Source organism: Coregonus clupeaformis, chromosome 36, assembly GCF_020615455.1.
Source record: "Coregonus clupeaformis isolate EN_2021a chromosome 36, ASM2061545v1, whole genome shotgun sequence".
Taxonomy (NCBI): Eukaryota; Metazoa; Chordata; class Actinopteri; order Salmoniformes; family Salmonidae; genus Coregonus; species Coregonus clupeaformis.
The window spans coordinates 18,102,283-18,119,495 of NC_059227.1; the positions used below are offsets into that span (position 1 = coordinate 18,102,283).

A 17,213-nucleotide genomic window follows, 5' to 3' on the forward strand; every position below is an offset into this window, starting at 1 on the left:
TAATGTTACTGATTATGGTTTTATTGGCTTCCATCTGCTCAAAGGCTAACAAAGCTCAATTTAGACAACTCCCCGGAAGAATAAAACAATCTTTGTTTCTCTAAAGGGTCACAATGTATAAACAGCTTGATCCTGCTGTGGGTCAAACATCTCTATTGGTTCTAGCTTCTGGTAAACACCTTTATCTGACCATATCTCCCTCCATTGTACAATGAAGAAATCAAATAATAACAGACAAAGCTCAACTTTGATCCACTGCTTCTTCAATTGTCATTACAGACTGTAATCTTTCTTTCCTCACCTGGTGTAGGTCCAGTTTACCCATTAAAGGGACGTGTATTCAGAGTTTTGACACTGGGGCTTTGAATTGAGAGATGAGAGAGTGTTCTTTTGGATGTATTGACAACCAGACAAACGTCTGAAGAAGCACATGAAAGCTACCTAACAAAGTCTCTCTCTCTCTCTCTCTCTCTCTCTCTCTCTCTCTCTCTCTCTCTCTCTCTCTCTCTCTCTCTCTCTCTCTCTCTCTCTCTCTCTCTCTCTCTCTCTCTATCTCTCTCTCTCTCTCTCTCTCTCTCTCTCTCTCTCTCTCTCTCTCTCTCTCTCTCTCTCTCTCTCTCTCTCTCTCTCTCTCTCTCTCTCTCTCTCTCTCTCTCTCTCTCTCTCTCTCTCTCTCTCTCTCTCTCTCTCTCTCTCTCTCTCTCTCTCTCTCTCTCTCTCTCTCTCTCTCTCTCTCTCTCTCTCTCTCATGAATTAAGCCTTACAGTATTATTTAATAAATGATCATCTGTATTGCAAACAACAGTAATTTCTAAGATCCTACCTCTCATTCGGCCATATACAGGTAAGTGGAAGTTCATTTTCTCCTAATTTTACATTTATCAAAACCTAAGATACAAAATCTATTTTGTTTACGGTTAATAAGTGCATTACTCAGCCACAGCATCATGTCTCCGTACTGGGTCAGGCCACAGGACTTCATCCACATCACAGGCCACATTTTGTCTGGCCAGGCAACGGGGGAAAAAACCCTGGCATGCCGTATCCAGGCTTGGCATGCCTCCACACCTATATCACCACAGGCAAGTCCCATGGCTTGCAGGAGATTTACCCTGGTGTAAGGTTGGCGTTCATATACCTTCCACCGCCATGAGGAGAAGAATTCCTCAATGGGGTTTAGGAAAGGGAGTACGGTGGAAGGCAAAGATTGATAAAACCTTGGTTCATATTGTACCACTCTCTAACCTGGAGGGCTCTGTGAAAACTCACATTGTCCCAAACAACAACATAGATGGGATGCTCATCCTGCTGCCCTAACAAAGCATCTCGCATGTGATTGAGGAAAATGAGGGAGCTGGTGAGTGTTGTAGGGCCCCAGGTTGGCATGATGGTGGACAACCCCATGATTGCTGATGGCAGCACATAATGTGACATTGCCACCACGCTGCCCATGTGGCAGTCTTTCAATTATACAAAAAAGAGAACATGGAGTTACAAAAATATACATGGAATACTAGGCCTACAAACAGTTAGACCAACCCTCCATTACAATACTACAGTACATTGGTACAGTGATGTACTGAAACATATATTCACTTACAGTATACTGTGGTACAGTATATAGGTACAGTATATAGTATGTCATACAGTAATTGCTGTCAACATTTACATACTGTACTATAATGTCAAAAAAAAGTTATTACCTGTTCTCTTCTCTAAATCTTCGGATTATGGTGGACACAGTGAATCTACTGATGTTTGGTTGTACCCTTTGTCCAGCCTCCCTCATGCTCATACCATGGACAAGAACATGGTCAATCACAGTAGCTCTGATTTCATCAGATATTACTGTTCTTTGTCTTCGCTGACCACCTCGACCACCTCGACCTCCTCTCACACGAACTCTTCCTCTCAGATTTCTATCCATTGTAGGGCCTCACAAACCAGTGCTCTCTGAACTGGCTTACTGTGTGTGTTCCCTCATCATTAGACACAACTGTGATCAATTTTTAGTTGTTGTGTTCAAGTGGTGATGCCTGTGCTGAACTGTAGTTTGTTTTGATTTCTGACAAGTGTGCTCATGAGGGGAAACCGGGAATAAGGTATGGTGTGTTGTGTCTGGATAAGTAAAAAATGTGGTCGTGTTGCTTAGCGAATGATAGAGACTAAGGGGGCTGTGAGTTAGGGAACTGAGAGAGAGAAAGTGGTTGTTGTTTAGTAGAGTAAAATGTAGTTTCAACAGTTTCTGGCCTAACTCAGATAGTGGCGTGTATATACATTCCCAGCATTCATTTTACATTGTAATAGGCTATAAAGGCAACTAAAATAAATAACATGGTATTTTGAAACTTGTCATAATCAATCAAACCTGTCTTGCATGAGACTATATATTTGACATTTCAAATGTTTACATTACTGGCATTATTCTACAGGTATTTATTTACATGTTAACTCAGAAAATACTACAAAGTCGCCTCTGACCACATTAAGATTAACAGATTAAAATTATATTAAAATGGTTCAGCTGAGGGCTTCATAAATTGACACAAGATATATAGACTACATAAGAGAGATACTTTAAGCATATTTTTGTCTGTGATCTGAGTCATTTCTTACAGTGACGGAGTGGTGTGGGAGGGAACGGAGGACCTTGAGGAGTGTTGGTGGTTGGAGGTTCAGTCACGGCTCACGGTCCTCCTCCACTAGACCCCATGAACACAGTGTTGATGGGGGGCAGCGATGACACCATGTCACGTACCTCAGATGGTGCCCGGTGAGGAAGCAGTGCATCCTGGGAGTGGAACTGGGCAGGACCTCCATACATGCAGGGTGCAGAGACCGAGGAGGGGAGGGGAAGAGCTAGAGAGAAAAACAAGAATATCTTGAATAGAAAACACTAAACATTTTCTGTAATTTACTAGAATAATTATATATAGCACTCATTGTTTCACCCAGGCCATTGCTACACATTGGTAGTGGAACATTGGCGTTCCCTATTACAATGGAAAGTGCGTTGAGCACTTTGACTAAATATAAATTCAATCCATAATTTGTCACTGACCTCCAGGTGTGCCCAGTGAGTCAGACTCAGGGTAGTAAGGCCCTGCCGTCTTCCTGCCCGTGTCATCCAGGATGTTGAGGGGGTCGTGTACATCAGCGTATGTTGGGACGGAGCGGATACTGCTCACACTGCTGATAACTGAAACATGCTGGTCTATCATGGAACCCAGCCTCTGGCTATCCAGGTAGCCACTGTTTCCATAGTACCCTGAAAAACAGAGAGGTTCCTCTATGAGTAGAATACACATTTATGGTACAACTGATTGTTGGGGCCCTGAGTTATTTCTTACCAGGTGACGTGACAACGTGATCTAACCAGGAAAAATGGACTACTCAGCGCCTATTTCATGATAATTCATCCTTACCACTGTGTCCTGCTGTTGAGTAGGCAGACTCCTGACAGCCACTACTGTTTAACCCACTCCCGACAAAGTTGTATCCTCCAGAGTCCAGTGGCTGAACCCCCTGAGTCTCCATCCCAGGATCAGGGGCTGTGCTGTAATTGGAGGTGGGTCTGGAGCTGTAGGGGGACACTGCACAGCTGCTGTTGAAGTAGTCTTTAGCCAGGTGCTGCTCACTGAAGGACAGGTAGTGGCTGCTGTCAGAGCGGGTGTGGTAGGCTGGGGCCTGGGCGTGTGTCTGGGGCCTGAACACAGCCTGGTAGTTGGAAGTGGTGGGGTAGTAGCTGGGGCTACTGGAAGGCAGGCTCTGGTACATGGTGTCTGGGAAGGCTTGGCAGGAGATGTGGGGCTGGATGGTGGTGCAGGTGCTCTGTGGTATGATGGCCATGGGGCCCTGGTTGATAACACTGCCCCTGTTCACCATGGCTGGGGAGATGGGAGGGGTCATCAGAGGGCCACTGTTCTGGGAAAAGTCCATTTGTCCTTGGAGTACAGAGGAAAGTCACCAAGATTTTAGACAATACAATAGGAACATTTATTATGAAATTAGCAATTGTCACACAAACGTATTTATGTTAAACCAATGACAGTATCAATAAAGCTCACATACAATCAGGCAAATTCAATTCAGGAACTGAGTGAGAAAATTACATGTCACCCAAAAAAATGTATTTGCACCTGACAGAGAGAATCCATCTGTTTCAGAGCGCTGGTAGACAGTCATGTTTGCTCCCAGTGCCTGCTGATTGGCTGACAGGGTCATGTATGTGTGTTCTGAGAGGGACTCGTTCTTCACAGACAGATCACTGGACACCGCGCTGGGCTTGTTACGGTTGGCCAGGAAACAGGAGCTAGGGGAGGCAGTGAATGCCGCCTTGCTGGCATCTGAAAAGAATCATAACAATGTACATCAATGATCCTACACCCTCTATAATTGCTCCATACTGCATCATAAAAACTGATAGTATTAATATTAATTTCAATAACAACTTAATGAAAAAGAACAATCAGAGTTCTACATAATATAATAGATTCTCTATGTATGACATGTAATTGTATATTTTCGATCAAAAGTAAAAACAGTCACGCTTGCTTGTACCTGCATTTCTCATGTATTTATCTAGGAGATTCTGGAGGTCTTGTTCTTTGTCGTTGTTGAATTGTGTCTCAATAGCCAGTAGGATATACTCATCCAGCAGCATGCGGATTAGGTGGAACGAACCTGGGATGAAAAAAAAACCACATCTTAGTTTACCACTATCATAACAACCTCTTACTGTCCAAGTTTTTTCCTCCAGAAATCAAACCTATTATCTTATCACATTTTTCTGAAGGTCAGATATGCACTATCATGACAGAATATTCAGATATACTAACAGCCTTCACCTTACAAACTGTGACACCGCTCCAAAGGCTTTTCTGGGCACCAATCACCAGGTGCGGAGGGTTTGACTCAACCAGCCACAGAGGTCTGCCCTCACCTGGGCTTTCATCTCACCAGGCCTGCTGTTTGACCTGTAGGGTCATGTGATTGTCCCCCAGTCTGTTTGACTTTTGTTTGGTGATAGAGCCGTCAAATGGCCAGGGGTTGAGGAAGGTGCATGGGAGAAGTCTATCTCCAAACACAGTGCACGCGAGCGAGAGATAACGCTTTGTTTACCTGGGGCCAGGCCATTATAATTTATGGCTCATTGCAGCATTCTGCTCAGAGCTGGCCGACCACCAAAATGATAAGTGTGTTTGTGTCTGACGTAGTGCCCGACCGTGTATCATTTAGACTCAGGCAGTAGTAATGAATTTAACTAAAAGCTGAAATGACATATAAATAGGCTAGTGTAGAGCATTTCCTGTATGTTCTAGTTGTTCCCTGGATATACACACTATCAGGGGGAACTGTTATAGAGGGATGTAGTCATTTCTTACCAAAACTGGTGGCGTTGTTCAACGTGAGGTTGTGCATAACGCGTGCTCCAAAGAAACTCCACTTGAGGAGGAAGTCCTGAGCTCTCTTCTTTATGGACCGTCCGTTCTGCTTCCCGGGCTGGAGAGAGAAAGAAACAGATTAGATGTCAACATCCAATCTGACAACCCCAATCTTCGATTGGAAATGGGGACAACGTACCTTAATGACCTTCTGCTCCACAACAGTGTCCAGCCACTCAATAAAGGATTCCACAGTGGCATTCTTCTTCAGAAGGTCTTTCAGCTCTTGGAACACTGTTATAGAGTCATCTAGCAACATGAGGAGAAAGAAAATTAACATTGTTTACAGGAATTAACCTGGCAGTGTTTTCTATGTACAATGCAAATGTTCTATGGGGGAAAATGTTTCAAGTCTCTTACATTCAGAGTAGAGGTCAGAGTCTTGGTCACCACTTGAGATGGTGAAAAGGGCTTGTGACCCTATGCTGTTCAAATCCACTTGATCTATATCCACCACCATGGAGTTCACCACATTCTGGTCAAAAAGAGCTGGTCTCGCAATCTGACCAAAATAACCAAAATTAGGACTTTCAGTTTACATTTTACAATTTCTTAGAGTCATAATAAAATGAATGATATATAGATATACTTCAGATAATTTAAAATATGTTTTTGTAAAGTTCAATATGAACACAATATGTATATTCCTCCTGTGCTGTTATCAGTGCTTTACCTGGGCAAGGTGTAAGAAGGAGGTCTGACGCTTTAGAGAGGACACAAATCTGCGTACGATCGGGAGCTTCTTCTCTGAGAGGCATTCTGGGAGGTTTTCCAGAGAAGACACCATCCAGTCTTCCAAGTGCTTGGCAAAGTTACGGATGTCTGCCAGGAGACTGCAAACAAGATACTCTTTACACACAGTACGTGACCTGGACAGACTGCAGTATTTTATGACTATTCATTTCATACAGCATAAACCTGGTGTTCAGATGAGCAAAACACAAATGTTGAAAGACGAAAATACTCTACCTTTCAGGCATCTCCTGCATCGTAGCAGGGATCAGGACATCTGTCAGAACCTGAAAAATGGATAGCACAACCTGTCCAGTTGAGGTAGGAGTCCTACAACAACTAATGAGGATACTGCTCTATGATTCTGGAGAAACACCCACCTTATAGAGTATAGAGTCACACACACAGAAGATGTCCACAATAACGGAGTTCTCCAGCAGTGGTAAGAGGTGGTCGGGCATTCCTTGCCAGAAATGCAGCAGGAAATTCTGTATCTGAAACATAGTAAATATAAATAGAGAGTCAGGAGAAAATTAGTCAGAAAAGGCTACAAAAGCTTTTGTCTGGATTTTGTACAGAATACCTCTTCAAAGTTGACATTGATGGCATTGTCCAGGATGCACTGACAATGTGTTTTGTACATCATGATGAGCGTGTCCACCTATGGGATGTAACATTTTACATTTACATTTCAGTCGTTTAGCAAATGCTCTTATTCAGAGCGACTCACAGAAGCGAGTGCATACATTTTCATACTAACATAATGTGAAGATAATTCACAATGGTTACAGTCTTTTTGGTATTGAATACTATATGTGATCAGCAATCTTAATGGCACAGAAAGTATTGGTGAAAGTAATACAAACCTTCTCTATAGAGACAGAGCCTTGAAGCACTAGATGCTGCACACTTGGGAATTCTGGAAGCAATGTTCCTGTTTTGGAACTGAGGGAGTATTTCCGAGTATACCCTCCCTGTTAAATAGAGGAACATCAAACAGTATGAATGTTTGAAGTTGTAGTCTTAGTTACAGATAGAATGTATTAGAAAACATGATTCACGTCACTAAAATCTTACAAGAAGATATGAAAATACAAATAATCTGTTATTTGTCAGTTACAGTGGCTTGCGAAAGTATTCACCCCCTTTGGCATTTATCCTATTTTGTTGCCTTACTACCTGAAATTAAAATGGAATTTTGGGGAGTTTGTATCATTTGATTTACACAACATGCCTACCACTTTGAAGATGCAAAATATTTTTTATTGTGAAACAAACAAGAAATAAGACAAAAAAACAGAAAACTTGAGCGTGCATAACTATTCACCCCCCCAAAGTCAATACTTTGTAGAGCCACCTTTTGCAGCAATTACTGCTGCAAGTCTCTTGGGGTATGTCTCTATAAGCTTGGCACATCTAGCCACTGGGATTTTTGCCCATTCTTCAAGGCAAAACTGCTCGAGCTCCTTCAAGATGGATGGGTTCCGCTGGTGTACAGCAATTTTTAAGTCATATGGTGTCAGATTTAAGTCATTTTTAAGTCAGATGGTGTTCTCGGGGTGATGAGAGGTGTTGGGTTTGCGCCAGACATAGCGTTTTCCTTGATGTCCAAAAAGCTAAATTTTAGTCTCATCTGACCGGAGTACCTTCTTACATATGTTTGGGGAGTCTCCCACATGCCTTTTGGCGAACACCAAACGCGTTTGCTTATTTTTTTCTTTAAGTAATGGCTTTTTTTCTGGCCACTTTTCCGTAAAGCCCAGTTCTGTGGAGTGTACGGCTTAAAGTCGTCCTATTGACAGATACTCCAATCTCCGCTGTGGAGCTTTGCAGCTCCTTCAGGGTTATCTTTGGTTTCTTTGTTACCTCTCTGATTAATGCCCTCTTTGCCCGGTCCGTGAGTTTTGGTGGGCGGCACTCTCTTGGCAGGTTTGTTGTGGTGCCATATTCTTTCCATTTTTTAATAATGGATTTAATGGTGCTCTGTGGGATGTTGAACGTTTTTGATATTTTTTTATAACCCAACCCTGATCTGTACTTCTCCACAACTTTGTCCCTGACCTGTTTGGAGAACTCCTTGGTCTTCATGGTGCCTCTTGCTTGGTGGTGCCCCTTGCTTAGCGGTGTTGCAGACTCTGGGGCCTTTCAGAACAGGTGTATATATACTGAGATCACGTGACAGATCATGTGACACTTAGATTGCACACAGGTGGACTTTATTTAACTAATTATGTGACTTCTGAAGGTAATTGGTTGCACCAGATCTTATTTAGGGGCTTCATAGAAAGGGGGTTATTTTTTTCATTTCACTTCATCAATTTGGACTATTTTGTGTATGTCCATTACATTAAATCCAAATAAAAATCAATTTAAATTACAGGTTGTAATGCAACAAAATAAGAAAAACGCCAAGGGGGATGAATACTTTTGCAAGGCACTGTATGTATATGCTAGAGACTATTCATTCATAAAAATCTTACCTCATTCTTGAGTTTGCTCCCTGAAAATCTATAATCAAATAATAAATCAGATTGAGATTCAATTCCATAATGTCATAGCAATTACAATTATATAGTTGAGTAAGTAGCCTAGGACCTGGCTGATCACTTTCTATAACAAACATTACAGATTGATGTGTATTACGACAATGCTCCAGAGCAAAACCTGTATATGAACTTACCTCGTCAAGCCTTTTCCTGAGTACACCGAGTGATAATAGGCACTGCTCTCTTTGATGCCAATGCCGTAATAATGATATCTGTCGAATATCAACAACATCAAACATGTTATATTGAGACATATCATATCACTACAACAACAATTCTGTTTGAAAAGCAAATATATCTTACTTTGAATGACCTCGGGTCCCAAGTCTTCTTGTTGTTAGAAGTGGAAATTTCTGCCGAATTGTCTAATGTGCACAGAAAACAATACAAAAAAAACATCATTAACATTTTCCACCACCATATGTTGTATTTATCTATAACATCCAGCACAAACTCCACCACATCCTCAAGACTCATCTCACCTTGCCAAATGTAGCAGCACAGGCTGGATCCAGTTTTTCCTTCCTACAGAAGTCTAGGTAGTGAGCGTACAGGATGCAACGTGGCAGACAAACCCCTTCACAAACAATATAGTTTTCCTCCAGCCTAGGGAACAAGCAGTCACACAAATCAAATGTATAATCAATCATCAACAAGAAAATAAACATTCACATTTGTAAGAAGGATTTTTGTTATACAAGTGTATTACAACACAATACATATTACAGAGTTCTAAAAGGTTGTGACTTTGGAACACTACCATTGAAGGGTCATCTGAGTCTGTTTCTTCTTGTCCTTAATGATCTGAGTGATGCTTTTCCTCGGGGTAGTCTGTTTGAAAGCCAAATCTTTGGAATACTCCACAAAGTCCTGGTCCTCCTCAGAAGACAGGGTTTCATTAGTGTCCTCTGCCTCTGACAGGGTTGTGGGGGAGAAAACAGTCAAATATATTTCAGTAGTGCAGGGCCATGACAAGGTAGGTGGCTAAATGAACCATACGATTAGAAATAAGTATTCCCTAGACAGGATTTCCAAGACTCATAAAAATGAACAGAACAGAGAAAAATGGGTCCCATGTGGCTCAGTTTGTAGAGCATAGTGCCTGCAACACCAGGGTTGTGGGACGGGTACATGGTAAGAAAAATGGTACATGGTAAGAAAAATGTATGCACTCACTACTGTCTAAGTCGCTCTGGCTAAGAGCGTCTGCTATGACAAAAATGCAAAAGGGTTATTTTTGGTCAGATTGATAGGAATGTTTAGGCTACATATGGTAAGAGAGAGGGAGAAAACATGCGATTTGGAATATATTATTTTCTTCTAGCCTACCCAACAAACAATAAAAAAAAAAGTATACTTTGGTGCAGGCATATTTAAACTAATGCTTGACATCAACAAGTGCTAAATTTTTTATGGCGGTTATAATTTGATTACTCTTTGGGGAAATGGGCCTCTCAGCAATCAATTATGCGTAGGCCTATTAATCTGACTTTATTCATCACCTGATTTAATTCCCGAATCATCTTCCTCGTCAAACTTTGAGAGTGAATGTCCATGGAAATCACGGTGTAATTTCTCGTCAGATAAAGCGGTTTGCATGAGCTCCTCAGAGGCATCGCAGAATTTCTTGGTTGATGGTGGATGAACATGAAGAAATGGGCCATCCCGGATCGGGCTTGTACTCCGTTTCATAGGCATGGTCAATGAAAATATTATGAGGTAAAAAGTAAAACAAAACAAATACAAAATAACTGAAATCGAACATTTAAATGCATGTGTAAGAATATGTACACAGATTGTATTCATGAGGCAAGTGTCCTATCCTCACAAATACAATCCACAAAAAAAATATACTTATATATACTTTTCCCCCAAATTCATCCTCTCATCTCATAATTAGACACCCATTTTTAGTAGCCTAATAGAAAAAGTAAAGCGCAGTTCTCTAGTCTCTCCCCACACCTTACAATGAAACTATGATAGCTACCTTACAGAGTCAATGCTGTGGTTAAAGAACGACGTCACATTGGTAATTGCCTAGGGAATCATTTATCATATTTGCAGAGGACAGGGCGCTGATTCAGTCTATCAATGATTAACTAAAAAGCTAACATCTATCCTTGGTCTGCTGTAGGCCTGCTCTGCTTCGCATCTTATGCCATTAGCAGACAAATAAGTGTTTGCTATAGGTAGGCTTAATTGAAAATTGTATAATGTATGCAATAAAGCGGTGTATTTGTCTACACATAATTATTTCCTATAGGTTTATGCGAAATACCTAAATGCAAAAGGTTTTCAGCAACAAGCATATAGGCCTTGTGTCAATTGCTACACGGAATGTCCCCCTCTAGTGTAGTCATGTCCCCCTGAAGTTGCATCTGAACGCAACAAATCTGTTTCTAACCTCAAATGTCATTAAATACCATGTTATTTTATTGAAAAAAAGGAGTGCTACCTTGTGCTATTCTACCCACTGCAACAGGTACAGGCAGGAAGTGAGATTTTTCTCCATCCTTTTCAAGGTCACAGCTGTTGACTGCTGCTCCGAAGGTGGATGGGTCTTCAGCGAAATGAAGGTAGCCTACAGTAATTTCTAACAACAAAAACGTAGCAGCCAACATGCTATTTGTAACAGAATTATCGTGTTTATTGTAGCTGCCTGTCAGCTTCCATTTGTGGTAGTTGTGTAATTTAGCTACCTTGCTAGGCAACAAGCTACATGTACAGTGCCTTCGGAAAGTATTCAGACCCTTTGACTTTTTCCACATTTTGTTACATTACAGCCTTATTCTAAAATTTATTAAAACAAAATAATCCTCAGCAATCTACACACAATACCCGATAATGACAAAGTGAAAACAGGTTTTTAGTAAGATTTGCAAATGTATAAAAAAACTAAAACAGAAATACCTTATTTACATAAATATTCAGACCCTTTGCTATGAGACTCGAAATTGAGCTCAGGTGCATCCTGTTTCCATCGATCATCCTTGAGATGTTTCTACAACTTGATTGGAATCCACCTGCGGTAAATTAAATTGATTGGACATGATTTGGAAAGGCACACACCTGTATATATAAGGTCCCACAGTTGACAGTGCATGTCAGAGCAAAAACCATGCCATGAGGTTGAAGGAATTGTCCGTAGAGCTCCGAGACAGGATTGTGTCGAGGCACAGATCTGGGGAAGGGTACCAAAAAATTTATGCAGCTTTAAAGGTCCCCAAGAACACAGTGGCCGCCCGGCCAAACTGAGCAATCGGGGGAGAAGGGCCTTGGTCAGGGAGGTGACCAAGAACCCGATGGTCACTCTGACAGAGCTCCAGAGTTCCTCTGTGGAGATGGGAGAATCTTCCAGAAGGACAACCATCTCTGTAGCACTCCACCAATCAGGCCTTTATGGTAGAGTGGTCAGACGGAAACCACTCCTCAGTAAAAGGCACATGACAGCCCGCTTGGAGTTTGCCAAAAGGCACCTAAAGACTCTCAGACCATGAGAAACAAGATTCTCTGGTCTGATGAAACCAAGATTGAACTCTGCCAAGCGTCACATCTGGAGGAAACCTGGCACCATCCCTACGGTGAAGCATGGTGGTGGCAGCATTATGCTGTGGGGATGTTTTTCAGCGGCAGGAACTGGGAGACTAGTCAGGATCGAGGCAAAGATGAACGGAGCAAAGTACAGAGAGATACTTGATGAAAACCTGCTCCAGAGCTCTCAGGACCTCAGACTGGGGCGAAGGTTCTCCTTCCAACAGGACAACGACCCTAAGCACACAGCCAAGACAACACAGGAATGGCTTCGGGACAAGTCTCTGAATGTCCTTGAGTGGCCTAGCCAGAGCCCGAACATCTCTGGAGAGACCTGAAAATAGCTGTGCAGCAACGCTCCCCATCCAACCTGACAGAGCTTGAGAGGATCTGCAGAGAAGAATGGGAGAAACTCCCCAAATACAGGTGTGCCAAGCTTGTAGCGTCATACCCAAGAAGACTCGAGGCTGTAATCGCTGCCAAAGGTGCTTCAACAAAGTACTGAGTAAAGGGTCTGAATACTTACGTAAATGTGATATTTCCTTTATTTTTTGTATTTTTATAAATTAGCAAACTAGCCTGTTTTTGCTTTATCATTATGGGGTATTGTGTGTAGATAGATGAGGGGGGAAAATAATTGAATCAATTTTGGAATAAGGCTGTAACGTAACAAAATGTGGAAAAAGTCAAGGGGTCTGAATATTTTCCGAATGCACTGTATATGCATCAAGAAGATCCTGGAAAAGTTTGCTATTAAACCAGCATTTGCCCTCAGTTGTTCTCTGGTGAATGTCAAGCCTTTCGAGGACGATGTATGCACAATCTCTGAAACCGACTACTTCGGACGAGCAGTCTCCAATGTTGTCCACATAAGGAAATATGGATATGTGGTTGATTTGTATGAGAGGGAAAACAACACATCACAGAGAGCATCACAGAGCTACTGACCACAACCAAGCACGCATAAATCTGGAAATCCCTCTGAGCCTGTGAGATGGAGAAGAAAATGATGAAACAGAAGTTCTGTAGAAAAGGACAAGTTAATGGAAATGGATTAAGCACGAGTGGAGTCACAAGGAACCCTCCCAAAAATATGTGGGACATTTCTGAATCGGATGGCTGTGAAAAGTAACCTGAAAGCCCAATGTCAAGAACCCCAAAAGACAAGAATCCAGCTGTGAAATTCAAAGCACAGACATTCGGAAGTGAGCTAGCTGTGCAACACACCCTCAGATTTTTGGTGTCAGCTGAAAAGCAAGATCCCCAGCTTGGAGGAAATGATGGAAGCAGTATTACCAAACTCACACACTTCCTGTGCAGGCAGGTGTTTATGTTGTTGCCAAGTCTGAAGATGATGGCAGATGGTACAGGGCCTGCATTGTAGGAGCACAGTAAGATAAGGTTGAAGTGATATTTGTGGACAATGGGATAGTAGCAAAAGAGTGTGCACAATCTTCAAGCAATAGTGCCAGAATTCCTTGTTCTTGAGGGGCAAGCATTTAGATGTAGCCTTTACAACTTGATTGAATCTGCAAAGGGCAGCGGTGGTGATTGGGGCACAGAGGCATGTGATTTACTGAAGGACTTCACTCAAAGCCAGTCAGTGAATTTGACATGCAGTGTACACTCTCAACTGTATGTAAAAAATAAACAATGTCGTTGACCTCCAGAACACTCAACAGAATGCAACAAAGAAGCTTGTGCAAAAACGTCTTGCAAGAGAAGGGCAAACCCCTATGCAGCGTTTGGATAAAAAAGCTGTTTACACTATTGATGTGGGAAACAAACCAGTCACAGGTCCACTGTTGCTTTTCTTCTCCTTTTGTTTTTGATTTGCAATGAGCTCCGTGACTTTCTCATTTATGTTTTTTTCAACAATATACACTACCGGTCAAAAGTTTTAGAACACCTACTCAGTCAAGGGTTTTTCTTTATTTGTACTATTTTCTACATTGTAGAATAATAGTGAAGACATCAAAACTATGAAATAATACATATGGAATCATGTAGTAACCAAAAAAGTTTTTAAAAAATCAAAAGGAGAAGAAAAGCAACAGGGGACCTGTGACTGGTCATGAAGGACCCAAAGAGCAATCGAAGAACAAAACTGGATAAATAACTAAAGACAGACAGCATCTGAAATCCACAGGCAAGGGAGTTACCGGCCACAACAAGCACCAACATCAAAAGAAGCGGTCTTTAAATGCTCAAAAAGCAAACCCACCAAAGTGTCCTGATGCCCTGCAAGATTGGGAAGAGCAAAGTGAAAAAAATCACGAAAAAAAAACAGATCAAAGTGATGTAGACAGTTCCTCCAAACTCCCAGAAACAGTTTGCGCCATCCAATTGCCAAAACTTGCACAACACCCCCCGATCAGGGTTCCGAGGTCTGGGGTTTGTTTCCCACATCAATACTGTAGACAGCTGTTTTATCCAAATGCAAGATGATGAACAATCCATTCTGAAAATGGGAGAAGACCTCAACGCTGAGCTGTTTAAAGAAACCATGGAGAACAACAGCACATTGGTGGACTTAAGAATGAATGACCTTGTTGCTGCTGAATATGAAGAGGATGGTGCACTCTACCGTGCAGTTGTAACAGATAATGCATCTAATGGCCATTTCAAGGTGGAGGTTGTTGACTATGGAAATGCATCCATTGTGACGAAGGACAAAACGTACACTCTGACAAGTGGTTTCTTATCGCATTATAGACTAAGCATACCCTGTTTATTGCTAAACAGTGACTCTTATGAAAGTGATCCAGTGATGGGAAAACCTCTCATGGTTGAAATTGTCAGTCTATTTGTGACTCAGTGGGAGGTTAACGTTGAGATCCAGCAGGACAACCCAACACTTGCAGTACAGCCTAACAATAGCAATGATGTGCCTGAAAATGATGAGGTCCAAGCTTTGTGTCCAGTTGACAGTTAAAAAGCAACCAAGAGCAACCATCAAGGACAAAAGCAAGTCCAATACACATTCTGAGAGGGTTATGTTCACTACTCAAGGTGACAAGGTGTTGCTGAAAATGTCCCCAAGACTCTCACCGACTAAGTACAAACATGGCATTTGCAAACACCAGCACAACAGAAAGACTGACAGTAGAACCACAGCTGACTCACCCATGAACTCCAATCAACTCCAATCAACCACCTTTGAATCATCTGTGGATCCCGTGAAGGAAATGGCCATTCCATCCCAGGATATCAGAGCCGGACAGGCAGAAAGTGGGACACTGTTGTCCATCTTGGAGAATGGATATCTGTATCTGAGACTTCACAGGAGTACAGAACAGTTTACTGTACTTGAGAATCTCATAGTTGAAAATAGGTCTAAGTGCAAAGTCACGTCTGAGGAGAATGACAAAGAAGGACTTCAATGCTTGGCTAAATTAACCAAAGACGACCAGTGGCACAGAGCAGTTGTACGGCATGGATCTATTGACCTACAGAGGACATCTCAATGGGCTGCATCAAATACATCTGTAATGACCTCAAGCAAAACCCAGCGCAAGCAGTCTTGTGCAAGTGGAATGGCCCTGGTCTCCATATCAGTGACGCTTATGTGATATTGAAGGAAACTCTGAAATCAATAGTAGGCAAGGATATGAAACTCATGTTTGTGTCCTGCTCTGAAGCTGATAACTTGTGGATGGTTGAAATCATGATGAATGGACTGTTCCTCATCCAGCAAATGAAGACTGCAACTTCTGAATGTGCTGAAGAAAGACCAATCCCCACCAAGGCTCAAACTGTGACCACAACAACAAAATAACTCAGCTTGGACGTTTTTCCACAGGTGCCCTGATGTAACGACTGTCTAGTTGTGGCTACCAGTGAAACACTACTCCATATAATGACACTATAAATAAGATGTATTGTATGGCTGGTCTTAACCAAAAACATGTATTAAGCTGGTGTATTTGCTTGATTAGTCCTACTCTTTTTTTACACTTCAATAATATTGAGATACAATGTTTGACTGTTTAGGTCCATACCAGCCTTGACATTCCATAGTTATGTTTTTATGTGAAAGGTAATGTGACAAGCGTGTGAAGAGGAGCAAAGGACTACAAAGCTATTCCTGACATTTTCATAAAACAATACTCTAAATGCATGCCAAGGCATCATGCCACTCTGAGGATTGGAATTCTCATGAAACACAACTTAATTCTCTTAGGCCAAGATTAATGCAGTTATTATCCTCTATATTCTGTCTGCACATGGTTGTATTTTTATCAGTGGATCACATTGTAGCATGGCTTAAGTTATCTAAATTAAGATTTCAGTATGACAACAGTGTATTTGAAAGAAAATCAATTGTGTTGCTTATTGACTGGTACTGTTTAGTGTTGATATTCATGTGTCTATAACTGAAGTGGAATGTCCTTTCGTTTGAATGATATTGTGCCTTTTGCTTATGAAACAAAAAATACTGTTGGGATATTTGCATATATTAATAACGTTTTTCAAGGTTGTTATTTTACGTTATACAATTTTGGCAAACTGCTAAAATGTTATGACTATGCTGATATTCAAGTTTGTGATTTGATAGGCCTACTTTTTTCTTTGGTTTTGATGCCACAATGTACTGTAATCGATTATGGTTATCTTTGTGACAAATAACATGTATGCCTTTGACAAAATAATCTTAATCATTTCAGTAATTGATACGCCATTTCGTCTTTTATAATTTTGTTATTTGTTACAGATTGGTTGTGAATGGATTGTCAATAATCCATGTCTAACAATCGTTTGTTCAATAACAAATACTTTAAAAATATATATTAAGCCGTCGTGAATATATTTAGTTCACAACACTGTACCATATACATAATTTTATTTAAAAAGAAGAGTTGTCAGAAGTGGGATTCGAACCCACGCCTCCAGAGGAGACTGCGACCTGAACGCAGCGCCTTAGACCGCTCGGCCATCCTGACTCTCATATATAACGACA

The 17,213-nt window shown here is 41.4% G+C and overlaps 1 protein-coding gene and 1 non-coding gene across 2 annotated transcripts; both read right to left on the reverse strand.

Moving 5' to 3' along the window:
• Positions 1–2,686: 2,686 nt before the first annotated feature.
• Positions 2,687–11,343, reverse strand: LOC121552149 (DNA-binding protein RFX6-like). The gene is made up of 19 exons (XM_045211176.1): positions 11,209–11,343; positions 9,483–9,706; positions 9,205–9,328; positions 9,026–9,087; positions 8,857–8,934; positions 8,657–8,684; positions 7,043–7,150; positions 6,760–6,837; positions 6,557–6,670; positions 6,414–6,463; positions 6,118–6,277; positions 5,805–5,946; positions 5,584–5,693; positions 5,385–5,502; positions 4,561–4,683; positions 4,140–4,346; positions 3,429–3,944; positions 3,062–3,268; positions 2,687–2,859 (listed from the first exon to the last, which is right to left on the reverse strand). The coding sequence occupies exons 1-19, from the start codon at positions 11,341–11,343 to the stop codon at positions 2,687–2,689; spliced, it is 2,757 nt and encodes a 918-aa protein (XP_045067111.1).
• A 5,770-nt stretch (positions 11,344–17,113) lies between these two features.
• Positions 17,114–17,196, reverse strand: trnal-cag. Its single transcript has one exon. It is a non-coding gene; the product is annotated as a tRNA-Leu (tRNA).
• Between the last annotated feature and the right edge of the window lie 17 nt (positions 17,197–17,213).